This window comes from Rosa rugosa, chromosome 3 (assembly GCF_958449725.1).
Source record: "Rosa rugosa chromosome 3, drRosRugo1.1, whole genome shotgun sequence".
Taxonomy (NCBI): Eukaryota; Viridiplantae; Streptophyta; class Magnoliopsida; order Rosales; family Rosaceae; genus Rosa; species Rosa rugosa.
The window spans coordinates 3,574,506-3,587,630 of NC_084822.1; the positions used below are offsets into that span (position 1 = coordinate 3,574,506).

The window sequence follows — 13,125 nt, forward strand, 5'->3', positions numbered from 1 at the left end:
AATATAATTGAATGATTTATAAAGCTAGACTCCATATAGGATCATAGTTAGAGCAAGTTCACTCGTTGGGTCACCAGGTCACCCACTATTCACTGTTTTTTAGTGTTAATTTCACCCTCTGGGTCACGAGCACAGTGTATTTCGTGTCCTGGGTCACGGGCACAGTGTATTTCGTGACCCAGAAAATGAAAATATACACTAAAAAGCAGTGAATAGTAGGTGACCCGATGACCCAACGGGTGAACTTGCTCTTAAGGGAACGTGGGTATTCGGACAATTTTATCTAATAGTTGATGACTTCGATAAAGCATTCCACAGTAAGCATAATAAATTAATAAGGAATTAGCAGTTCCTTTGGCATATTCCATTGGCGTTTTAGTACATTGGTATATAATGCATGTCCAATACATAAATCGTATGGTCGATTAATTGTATTAGCACTTCCATTGGTATGAAATTAACAGGGTGATGAATGGACTTCCCAATGCGATTTCACAGTTAATAAGTACTTCAAAATGCCTACAAAGCTAACTAAACCGCAACAAAGATTGATGTACTTATAGTTTAGCAAAGCTAGAACGACTACTGCTCTATAGTGAACCACATAGCTTGTGATACAAGTATAGCCACCCCAATCCAAACAGTTCATTTTCTTTATCACCGCTCAAACATCACTTAGCTTATCAAGCAAATTTGGAAGGGTTTAGTCATACTGACAGTGAATGAAGGTGCCTCACGACTAGTCCAGACATCCAAATGATTGTGTTGGAAGTACGGAACTAATGTATCAAATCTGTGAAAATACATACTGTACTTGAATCGATGACTGGTATGATGATAAGCTGTTTGTCTGAAGTCAAGTTGGCTTCAAGTTCAGGTTTTACACTTTTACTACTCCGCATCTCTCTGCCATCAACATCTGTATCATACATGCTAATCTACACTTGAGACAATGCAAGTCTTGACACAAGTGATTGAATGGAGAAAAATCATGAAGTATATTGCCTCTGCTCTTTAAAACAAAAGGATACAATTTAGTCCTATATCATTACAAAGAAACCCTCTTTCATGGGGGAAATAAATAATTACTACAAGCCTAACAACCAGAACACATTCAAGCAAGCAAGTACAATTCAATGATATTATTGAACAACAACAACATGCAACCAAGAAAAGCAGCTTAGTTTTGTTGGGCATCAGTAAAGTCCTTTTCCTTCTGCAGCCTTGTACAGTCCTTCGGTACATGGATAAAGTGCGGCTCCTTTGGAATGGTTGCAGGCCTTCTTCCCCGTGATGATGACCGAGAAGGAGTACGAGCTTTGGTTGCTGAAGAAACACCACACGGTTTTGCTGCTTTCCTGGGTCTTATATTTGTTGATACGCTTTCCTTTATTATACTGAGTTGGCAAGGTGTCTTGGAGGCAGACTTCTTCTTACTTGAATCCACCCTGCACAAGAAAAGTCTAGTAAGACCAAGTTTCGACAAAAGCACACCATTTATTTACCAAGATGAAAAATGACAAAAGAGGTTACAACTCACCCTCTTGGTCTTGCAAAACTTGGCTGCACCATAGGTGACTTTGTTCTTTCCTTCTGTGGTTTTTGTGCGGTCAAAACTTTACATCTTTGTGGAGGAGTCATTACAGATAACTTCCGTTCTAAGTCTCCTTTTGAAGTCTTCAAGCAAGTAGCTCCTACCTTCCCCTGCATAATAGCATACATTAGTCAAATTTCTATCTAATGAAGCTTCAAGGTCTCACTAGTAATCCATTTTTCCATCTTCCCAATGACAACATAGACTTACATTTTGATCTGATCGGGTTCTTCTCTTTTCACAGCTACCATGGCTATCACTCTCATATTCAATTTGTCCGAGGCAGGTTTTATTTGTCTAGTCAAGAAAGAAGGGTATTAGTTTACAGACTTAAATTCAAAACATGAAAAATAAAGTGGGGGTAACTATTAGTTTACAGACTTAAATTCAAAACATGAAAAATAAAGTGGGGGTAACTATTAGTTTACAGACTTAAATTCATAACATGAAAAATAAAGTGGGGGTAACTGTCCTTACCTGTATCACATTCTGATGTTTTTTTGTGGACATTTCTGGCAGAGTGTCTAATGTGATTTCCTTGAGAGGTGCATGAACCTTTTTCTCCAAGTTTGCTTCCTTAAGCATCCCTCTTTCCTGAAAGAACCCCAACAGTTACAGCTATATGCTGGATGTTACTATTTCATAGTGAACTGGTAAGAAAAGGTTTCACATACATCAGTTCTGAACCTAAAAGGCTTCGGATTTGTGGGTTTTGGTTTACTATACTTGACCCCTTGAGCACTAGTGGCAGCTGATGTGGAGTTTTCTTTGGGAATCTTTTCTGCTACTTGAATGACCTGCATGATTTTTATGTTTACAGGCATTAAAAAATAAACAAGATTGGAGAAACGTTTAAACTGATAACTCACTGGAAGATATGATATGGTGGTTTTTGTAGAAGCTACCTTTTGTGAGTTTTTGGAAGCACTATGGTTACCAAGATTTTTCCTCTTCGAGTGGCCATTACGCTTTTGATCTCTGCAATTAGATGACAGATTTTCAATACAGTTGAGGTCCAAGTGAATCATGTTTATAGAAAACTGAAAGGCGAAGCAAGATTGTGTCAATACCTGTTATCTTCAGAAGTTATACGGTTTTCTTTATCATCCATATGCATGATCTCATTGTCATGTTCGGTATTGTCCGAGGCTACAGCATTTTCTTTATCATCTTCCTCCATGTGTTCAAGGGTCTTCCCCATCCCTGAACTTAACTTTGGTTTACCTTCATGACCATTTCCATCAGTGGTCTTTTCCTTATCACAGTTCACTTCTGAATCATTCTTTTCAGAACTTGACAAGGAGCTAATATCAGCTTTTGAAGTCTCTGATACCACTTCAACTTGATTTTTCTCATCTAAAGAAGATTCTAAACTTTTTCCAGCTTCCAAATGCTCCTCATCTCCGTTTACTTTATTACTCTTAGAATCAACTGACTTGGAGAACCCTCCCAAGGAACCCTTCCTTGATTTTTCTTCAACCTCCATATCACTGGAATCATTATCATAACACTGCTTTAAGTCTTTTTCCGTCTTCTTCCTCTTTAAGGACTTTGCTTCCTGCCCCTTACCTTTGTTAGAATGCAATGAATCAAAAACCCGGCTTTTGACCTCTCGCCCTCTCAATTGTTTTCTTGGAGTATCTAAAGGCAATGTCTTGGGATACCCCAATACATGTTTCTTTCCACTTGTGATATCAAGTTTCTTCATGGCTGCACAAAGTTTTCCCACATTACTACCACATTCCGATGAACCCTTGGTTTTCACAGCCTTCTTTGGAGAGTTGAAGACCAAAGCTTTTGCCACGATCCTATTCTTTGGCACCACAACATTTTTGGCTTTGGAGTTCCTAACACTTCGAAATGTATCTGGATTTGAGATGGGTTTTCTATTCCTTGGAGTAGTGAGAGCTTTGGCTACAGAAGATGGCTGCTTTGCCTTAACATTTGGGGTTGGTGCAGTGATCTTAGTATGGAGAGGTCTGGCCTTATCTTTGGCATCAACTATCTTATGAGAGATTGAAGAAATCAGGGCCAACCTTGAAACTCTAGGCTTAGAAGATTTTGCAGGAGCTGTAAGTGGGCATTTCAAACTATTACATAACAAAAAAGAGTTTAAATGATATTAGTAATTTCATCTGAGCCAAATTATAACAGTAGAAAAGGACTTGGAATTAGATTATTGAAGGCTCGGCATATATACCTTGGCGACTTTCTGTTTAGTGCTTTTCGAAGTTTAACATTCGGACTTCTTGCTGCCATAACCTGTAAAACCCAATGTTATCATATCGAACTAAAGTGATTTATGTGATCCCAATTGAAATGTGCTACAACTCACCCTAAGAACAAAGTTCTTGTATATTGCTTCAGAGTCTAATTCTTCTTCATGCTTCTGATCACACCCTGTAAACCACCACCAACATAACATTCATCATCAGACACAAAGATGGTTCAAAATGGGTCGAAATTCAATGGCTAAGAAAATCCATTCTATTTGCACAATTAGGCCTCAGTATTTTCACTGTGATTCTGAATTGCACACACAATGTCAACTGGGTCAGTATTCAACTCAAATTAGTTAATTTCTTCATTTCCAAAAAATCATTTCTCTACTTAACCAACCAAGAGCTCAAAAATCAGGCTATCATCTAAATTGGATGATATAATCACTGTGATTCTGAATTGCATATACCATGTCAACTGGGTCAACCATTAAAGATTGACCTCAAATAACTGATCTTTTAGTAACTTCATTCATTAATTTCCTAAACAATCATTACTCAATTTCCCTCAGAACCCAAAATCACAACAGATCAAATGCAAAATCGATCGAATGCAAAGCAGATCATATAAAGAAGAAAAAGCTAACAGTGACACGAGGTTCAATTCAAAGCAAGAGCTTGTGATAAGTAAATTGAGGGAACATAAAAGTTGTGGGATTTAGAGCGAAACACGAACCGACGCGCATGCAGAACCAATAACGGTCGTCGGGGCAGAAGTGATCTGGTGTGGTGAAGTCTACGAACTTGGGAGCCTCGATCTCCTCGTAGAACTCGTCCCCGCCTCCTCCCTGGCCGTTGGTCTGCACGGACTGAGGTTCTTCTTCCATACCCACAAAACACAGAGAGAGAGAGAGAGTTTGGTGTGACTGGAAATTATGAAGGTGAGGAGGAGAGAGTTGAGTTTAAACTTGGAGGATTCTGAAAGTAGCCGTTGGGAAAGGTTCTCATTTGCGGACAAGGAGGTCACCGTAACGGCTTCTCAGGGACTTTTCAGTAATTTGGGCGCAGAAGTCTTTTCCATTGGCCACCTGTCACATCTTCAAATGAAAAATCCAAACCCCCCAATTTTTTTTTTTTTTTTTTTTCCGCCCGTCCTAATGGCTTTCTTCGTCTCACTAGAGGGGGAGTCCGTCTTTCTCTTGGTTTTTCAGTTCTGTTCTCTTCGTCTCTCCCACATTTGCTCTCAATTTATCTTCTTCAAAATCTCTTAGTCAAGCTTATTGCATGCCTCAGCGAACTTCTTCGTCTCCCTCATCAAATCGACACCACTCTTCATTTGTAGCAATACACTCGAGAGCCTATGGCGCACAAAAAAAAAAAAAAAAAACAAGTTTTTCCTTTCGGTGCCCACCTCGTGTATAAAGAAGAAGGGGGCACAATGGAAATATAAGCTTTAACTTTAATTCATAAAGGCAGTTCTTGCAGAAAACAAAGATAGCTTAGAAATAACTCACTCCAATTTGCAAATAAGGATAAGCAAGACACCATAGGGGCTTGTGAAAGATTCAATGCAGGAGAAATCAATACCATGGAATTATGCAAAAGTGGGTCATGTTGAAGAAATTGGAATCGAAACCCACCAGAAGAATCATGTAGAGGTGGATCGTGTTGAAGTTATACTTTTGGGCTCAAACAGAAGTAATTGGTGTTGAAGACCCTATATGAGAATCATGGGAACCCGAATCGCCCAAAGACAAGTGATGTAAAATCTCACACAGTACCTGGGGGAAACACGAATAATGTTGGCGAATGTTGATAACAGGTACAATAAATTTTTTATTACCGCATTCTGAGTTCTTGAGAAAAAGAAAAAAAAGGGCATTGTGGGGGTGTAAAATATTGGAATGGATTCCTAAGCAAGACCAGAAGAGAAGCAGCCCGAATTATTCAAGAAATTCTCTCGAGGATGAATCCACTCAAAGTCAATCTTGGTAAGAAAGAATTGGTCAGCTCGATTCATCCGTAACAAGTGGGAGGACTTCCCCCATGTCATTTTAAGAGTGGCGTTATGAACCCACTAACAGGTGACTCACAAAAATTGTACATCACTACCCATAATAACCAAGATATCCGCATAGGCTCACCTTTAAATACTTGGTATGGTGAACTATTAAGAGAAGCAATCGATTTCTACTTCACTCATTATAACTTAAACACTCACTAACCTATACATTAGAGAGTCTTTTGCATGTACCCCTTTTTCAAAACTCGACTTACTAATCCCAATCGAATCCAGAAGATATCTTCAAAAGCAACTTCTTGACTAAGAAGTCTTCACTCTTACTACAGTCAGTAAAGTAGGTGAGGAGATATTCTATCGAATTTTTCCACGCTAATATAAAGTAAATAAACAATAATTATTTAAAATACCATTCAAGTACTTTTTAATGTTTACTTCCATCCATTAGATCACGATCTCTTGGCATGACACTACTTTACTAATTTTCTTTTATTAATTAATTTATTCATAGTAAATGTGAAAGATAGAAACCTAATGTGAGCGATTGAGATGTGTTCGAGCCTGCTTGCAACAACAAAACAAATGCGTGGGCCCCATCTGACTTGGATCGCATTGACTGACTGTAAAGTCTGAAGACCGGAGTCTCCTCCTACTCAAGTCTTCACGATCTAGATCTATTTCTGTCTCAAGAGTCTAAGTCTCTCACCACTTTGCTCCTACTCATTCTTAATATTTTATTTGAAGTCGATCTGATCCCAACTTCAAATCTCAGTAAACCACTAAACCCAGGTTAAGCTCCGTTTTTCTGTTTGTTTTTACAATTTTAATTTGCTATGTTTGTATGTGTTGCTATGTTTCTGTTATCTGTAAACCCAGCTTAAGCTCCAACTGATCTTTTATTTGTATGTGTTGCTATATTTCTGTTATCTGTTTCAACATCAACTTTTCATCTCTTTTGTTGTCTTTTTCTCTGATTAGTATTTCCTAATTGATCATGGATTTATATTCACAATTTCTTATGAAATTTTGTATGGAGATGTGTTATGGTATGTTATATGCATTTGCAGCTTCTGCTAGAGTTTTGTGTCTCTATGTATTTAGATACCTAAAACAGCTAATGTTTGCTGCTTCCCTTGTTAATTATACAACTCTTTTAGAATGAATATTTATTATAGTGGATTGACTAGGAAATTATTCATCTTTGCTACGTTTTATGCAGTAGGGAAGGGAAACCATGAAACACAACTGCTTGTTTTCCATGATAGTTACTTCTGAGCCTTGAAATTGTGTTGAAAGCTTCTCCGGTTACTCGTATATATAGTCCTTGGACACGTACTCTTCCACAAGTAGGAAAGTAGGTTTCATCGGACATGAGCACACAAAGTACCTCTGCATCTTTCCCCCCTTCAACTCCTCAGTGGAAATATGATGTCTTTCTGAGCTTTAGAGGTGATGACACTCGCAAGGCTTTTACAGACCATTTATACACTGCATTGGAACATCAAGGAATCATAACTTTCAGGGATGATCCTGAACTTCAAAAAGGGAAAGCTATTTCCCCAGCACTTTTTGCTGCAATTGGAGAATCGAGATTTGCTCTCATTGTTCTCTCACAAAATTATGCATCGTCGACATGGTGCTTGGATGAACTTGTGAAAATTCTTGAATGTATGAAAAAAAGAGAAGCTGTGCTGCCAATTTTCTATGATGTTGATCCCTCTGATGTACGAAAGCAAACAGGGAGTTTTAGACAAGCCTTTGCTAATCATGAAGAAAGATTTAGGAGTGACGAAGAGAAAGTGCGAAGGTGGAGAGATGCTTTAACTGAAGTGGCAAATTTTTCTGGGTGGAATTCAAAGGAATGGTATACATATATTCTTTTCTTTTTGTCTCTTTCGACTTCTTTAATTTACAAATAATTAATTTTTCTGCTCTTCATTATTTTATTCACAATAATATAGGCAGATAACCAATTGAGCTTATGAGGCTTTTTAAATGTCATTACAAGAATATAAAAGAGATTTCCAATGCAGAGACATTTTCATAAACTAAATTAATCTTCATATCAATAACCTCCTAAGTTTAGTCTATTCTGTGTTGTAGGTATGAATCAAAACTCATTACAGATATTGTTGAAGATATATGTAAAAGATTGCAACCTACATCACACAGTTATGCAGACAGTCTAGTTGGAATTTACTCAAGATTGCATCGAGTTAATTTGCATTTAAGTATAGGGGTGGATGACGTCCGCTTCATTGGTATATGGGGAATGGGCGGGATTGGTAAGACTACTATGGTAAGAGTGGTGCATGAGAGAATCTCTCATGAATTTGAATTTAATTTCCTTCTTACGGATGTTAGAAACTCCTCCGTTGAAAAAGGTGGTTTACTTAATCTGCAAAAGCAACTTCTCTCTGGGATTGGGGCAAAAAAGATTGACATATTGGACCTTCAGGAAGGAGCCACCATATTAAAGAGGTTATTACCTCACAAAAAAGTTCTTCTCATTCTTGATGATGTGAACCATTCAAGTCATTTAGAATATTTGGCAGGAAACCCAGAGTGGTTTGGTTCAGGGAGTAGAGTTCTGATCACAACTAGAAATGAGCATTTGTTGGTTGAACATGGAGTGGAGAGAAGATTGAAGGTCGAAGAATTAAATGATGATGATTCTCTTCAGCTTTTTAGCTTGAAAGCATTCAAAAGAGGTTATCCTGAAGAAGACTTTCTTGGTCTGTCTAAATCTGTTATAAATTATGCCAAAGGTCTTCCTTTAGCTCTTAAAGTACTGGGTTCTTTTTTGTATGGAAGAGGTCCAAGTGAATGGAACAGTGCACTGGGAAAACTGGCAAGAGTTTGTAACTCGGAAATCTTTGACATACTTAAAATAAGTTACGACGGTCTAGATTCTGAAGAGAAGAAAATATTCCTAGACATTGCATGTTTCTTTAATGGAGAGGACAAAGATCGAGTAACAAAAGTACTAACCAGTTTCGATTTTTCTGCAATTGTTGGAATAGAAGTGCTCATGGAAAGATCTCTCTTGATTGTTTCGCATGGAAGACTAAGGATGCATGATTTGCTCAGGAAAATGGGTCGTGAAATTGTCCACCTGCAATCTCCTAATGAGCCGGGTAGGCGCAGTAGGTTGTGGCTTCTTGAAGACATCAAACATGTCTTGACCAAAAATACTGTAAGAAATTTAGTACAGGAATAAATTTAACTGTTATTTCCTAGTACATTATATGACAAGTCAGTCTACTAAATCTGCTTTTTATGGTATGATGAAAATTTGGTTCATAGGGAACTGAAGCAATAGAAGGCATATCTGTGAACTCAACCGAGTTAGGAGCAGACGTGGACGTGACTCCGAAATCATTTTCAATGATGAACGAATTGAGATACCTGAAGATCAAGAATGGGAACCTGCCTAAGGGACTTGAATATCTTCCTGATAGTTTACGGATTCTTGATTGGACGAGGTATCCGTTAAAATCTTTGCCATCACATTTCAACCCTCAGAAGCTTCTCGAACTAAGCTTGTCTCATAGTTGTATTAAACATTTTCGGATAGGAACAGAGGTAATACTATAATTGCTATCTCATTCTTTTATTACTTTTAATAATTGTTGAATTGATCATGGAAGCTAATTTTTCCTATGGTTTTTACTTGACATGCAGCCTTTATGGAAGTTGAAAACCATTGATCTGAGTTACTCTCTGAATCTTGTCAGCACCCCAAACTTTAAAGGTATGCCATATCTCGAGAATCTGTTTCTTCAAGGTTGTATAAGATTGTATAAGGTTGACCCGACAATTGAAGTGCTTGAAAGACTTACTGTGCTGAACTTGAAAGATTGCAAGAATCTAGTGCACTTTGCAAGCAGTGTACATGGCTTAAAGTATCTCAAAGTTCTGAATCTTTCTGGTTGCTCAAAGCTTAAAAAACTACCGAATGACATGGGTCATTTAGAGAGTTTGGAGGAGCTTCACTTGAATGGCACTGGCATAAGAGAACTACCTTCCTCTATTGGAATGCTTGAAAGACTTCCTGTGCTTAAAATGGAAGATTGCAAACATCTTGAGTGTCTTCCAAGCAGTGTAGGTGGCTTAAAATCTCTGAAAGATCTCAATCTTTCTGGTTGCTCAAAGCTTGACAAATTGCCGGATGAGTTGGGTCATGTTGCCTGTTTGGAGAAGCTTGATGTGAGTGGAAGTGGCATAAGAGAACTGCCCTCCTCTATTGGCATGCTTGAAGGACTTGTTTCTATGTCGTTGAGAGATTGCAAACATCTTGAGTGTCTTCCAAGCAGTATAGGTAGCTTAAAATCTCTCAAAGATCTCAATCTTTCTGGTTGCTCAAAGCTTGACAAATTGCCGGATGAGTTGGGTCATGTTGCCTGTTTGGAGAAGGTTGATGTGAGTGGAAGTGGCATAAGAGAACTGCCCTCCTCTATTGGCATGCTTGAAGGACTTGTTTCTATGTCGTTGAGAGATTGCAAACATCTTGAGTGTCTTCCAAGCAGTATAGGTAGCTTAAAATCTCTCAAAGATCTCAATCTTTCTGGTTGCTCAAAGCTTGACAAATTGCCGGATGAGTTGGGTCATGTTGCCTGTTTGGAGAAGGTTGATGTGAGTGGAAGTGGCATAAGAGAAGTGCCCTCCTCTATTGGTCTTTTGAAAAACCTCAAAGAATTCTCTCTTGCTGGGTGTAAAGCACGGTCACCTAAATCATGGAATATGATCCCCTTTCAGTTATTGCGAAAAAGAAGTCACATTCCGGCAGGATTGTCGTTGCCTTGTTTGTCGGGTTTGCATTCATTAACTCATTTGAATCTAAGTGACTGCAATCTTTCTGAATTGCCCAGTGATTTTGGATGCTTGTCTTCATTAACAGAATTATATCTCAGCAGAAATCAATTCAGTAGACTACCTGAGAGCATCGGCCAACTCTCTAGACTTGACCGTCTTCGCTTGGATTGGTGCCGCAAGCTTCGGAGATTACCAGAGCTTCCATCTCATGTACATGTAGACGCTGACAACTGCATTTCATTAGATTCGTTGGCCAATCAAATAGGACAAAGCAATTTGTTGCGACGAGGATATTTTGTCAACTGTTTCAAACTGGTGGAGAATCAAAGCTGTGAGAGTATAACACTTTCATTGCTAACACGATGCCTTAAGAGTCGAGCATTTCCTGACCATGAAATATTTCAGTTTGTTATTCCTGGAAATGAAATTCCAGAGTGGTACAATCATCAAAGTGTGGGGTCTTCGATAACCATAGAGCTGCATCCAGGTTGGTTTAGTAACAAGTGGATGAGATTAGCCGGGTGTGTCGTTTTTAGACTCCTCAAACCGCTCTCGCCTTTGGATTACTGGAACATTAAATGCGAACTGAGTGCCAATGGAAAATCCTGGCTTCACAGTATTACAGTGTTTGGGGGACAGTGGGGTCAACCTGTGTTGGATCACATTTGGTTCTTCTGTGGGGCGCGTGATATGTTCTCTCAACAACATGAGTGGCAGGATATCTACTGTCAGCTTGTATTATCATTTAAAGCAGATCGAATCAATGAGGAAATTGTGCAAGTGAAGAAGTGTGGGGTCCGTATGATATATGAGGAAGATGCAGAGGAGCTTTCGGAAACATTATTTAAGCAGAGCAATATTGGCATTAATGACAATGATGAAGCATCTAGTAGTGCAAGTCAGGCTCTTCCAAAAAGAATTGAGCAACTCCCCCTTGACAGCGCAGAACCCAGTGCAACCCCTTATATTCATGACCAGAAACATGGTTAATGCATTTTTTTTTTCTTTGCTGCCATTGTTGACAGAAATTAATAAAAGATAAAAAAAAAACTTGCTGCTACTAATTGTCACTTTCTTTGCTGTTTCCATAACTTAATTAGATGCATAACAAATTGAGAAGAAAGTTTATCACATGCATCAATATTTTACGCAGGCAATCATTGTTTTTAAAAAACCGATCAAAAAAAAAAAAAGTTATATCTTCCATATCAAATTATTAACGTGAAACAAACATATCAAAATTAACAACAATGTGCATGTTTGGACTCAAAACATAAGTTGTTTATCTATAACAATTAATGGAGTACGTTAGTGTGGTTAATATAATAGAAAGGACTATAAGAGTTTACTAAACCTAGCTATCTTATAGTGGTTGATATAACTATCTGAAAAAGACAAACACAAAAGCCAGATAGAAAACAGAGTCGAGGTATATAATAGATATCTGATCTGATAATGATCGAGGACTTTGACAAGGTGCTGCTCCATAGCGATGACGACTTGACCCAACCTCCACGCTGCTTCTCACTTCTCAGTTCTCACTCCATGCCACAAGTCTGGCTCTTCCATCGTTTGTTTTCTTAAAATAAAATAGCTCCGTACGTATTTATGAATTTCGGAATTGTTTATGTGAGATCATACCTATTGCACAGCAATAGATAATTAGATATGAACTAGCTATTATATTTTGTATGCATAAATAAACTGTTTTGAATTCAAATATAAATACATTAACCAATATATATAAACTTATTAAGTAATCGAATTTAGTTTATATATTAGAATATCTGTTGAAGAATTTGAAACACATATGTGTGGTTATCTAGACAAATCTATTAAGAAGTTATTTTGACAGTTCCTTGATGGAAGGAACTGCCATGTAACTGCTGTGTTGAACAGCTTTATAAATAAAGTAGAATTTGTATTTGATCCCTGCTAGAACATAAAAACACTCTCATTGAGTTTGTCCCATCAAGCAATAAAGAGAGATACGGTGTGTATCTAGCAGAAGATCAAATAGATAACGGCAGCAGATCACCAATGGATAACGGCAGCAATCCACCAAGTTAGTTTTATGATTTTATTTCATAACATTGATCTAACATTTGAGATAGTATACTTGAATTATAAGTTTATGTTTCATATTGAATCTAACAGTTTATAGTTTCATATTGAATCTAACAGTTTATAGTGCTCTCAAGAAATAAAATTTCAGAACTCAAAAGCGTTTGTTTAATTTACAATATAATTCTCCATGATGTGTTTCCTAACATTATACATATATAAAAGATGAGTTAACATCATTGCCAGCATTCCCTTGAGTGTTAGAGACCGGGAGGACAAGCTAGTTTGACATTTTGATAAAAAAGGAGTCTATAGTGTCCGCAGTGGGTATCATACTTTTCGGTTCACTGAAAATGCCACTAGCCGCGCCTCTTCGATCATCTGGGAGTTCGCTTAGGGTGGCTGATTCTCAT

The 13,125-nt window shown here is 37.9% G+C and overlaps 2 protein-coding genes across 3 annotated transcripts; one reads left to right on the forward strand and one right to left on the reverse strand.

Moving 5' to 3' along the window:
• Positions 1–968: 968 nt before the first annotated feature.
• LOC133739101 (uncharacterized) lies at positions 969–4,723 on the reverse strand. The gene is made up of 10 exons (XM_062166824.1): positions 4,550–4,723; positions 3,930–3,994; positions 3,795–3,856; positions 2,665–3,684; positions 2,500–2,572; positions 2,269–2,391; positions 2,072–2,188; positions 1,805–1,891; positions 1,541–1,704; positions 969–1,448 (listed from the first exon to the last, which is right to left on the reverse strand). The coding sequence occupies exons 1-10, from the start codon at positions 4,698–4,700 to the stop codon at positions 1,181–1,183; spliced, it is 2,130 nt and encodes a 709-aa protein (XP_062022808.1). The 5' UTR covers positions 4,701–4,723; the 3' UTR covers positions 969–1,180.
• Positions 4,724–6,478: 1,755 nt separating this feature from the next.
• LOC133739352 (TMV resistance protein N-like) lies at positions 6,479–11,708 on the forward strand. 2 transcript variants are annotated; one of them, XM_062167107.1, is made up of 5 exons: positions 6,479–6,622; positions 7,053–7,697; positions 7,937–9,029; positions 9,140–9,418; positions 9,518–11,708. In XM_062167107.1, exons 2-5 carry the CDS (start codon positions 7,204–7,206, stop codon positions 11,636–11,638), a joined length of 3,987 nt encoding a protein of 1,328 aa, XP_062023091.1. In that variant the 5' UTR covers positions 6,479–6,622; positions 7,053–7,203; the 3' UTR covers positions 11,639–11,708. The 2 variants fall into 2 exon arrangements, with proteins under 2 accessions (XP_062023091.1, XP_062023092.1); XM_062167108.1 differs by having other exon boundaries at positions 6,483–6,622; positions 7,056–7,697.
• Positions 11,709–13,125: the final 1,417 nt, after the last annotated feature.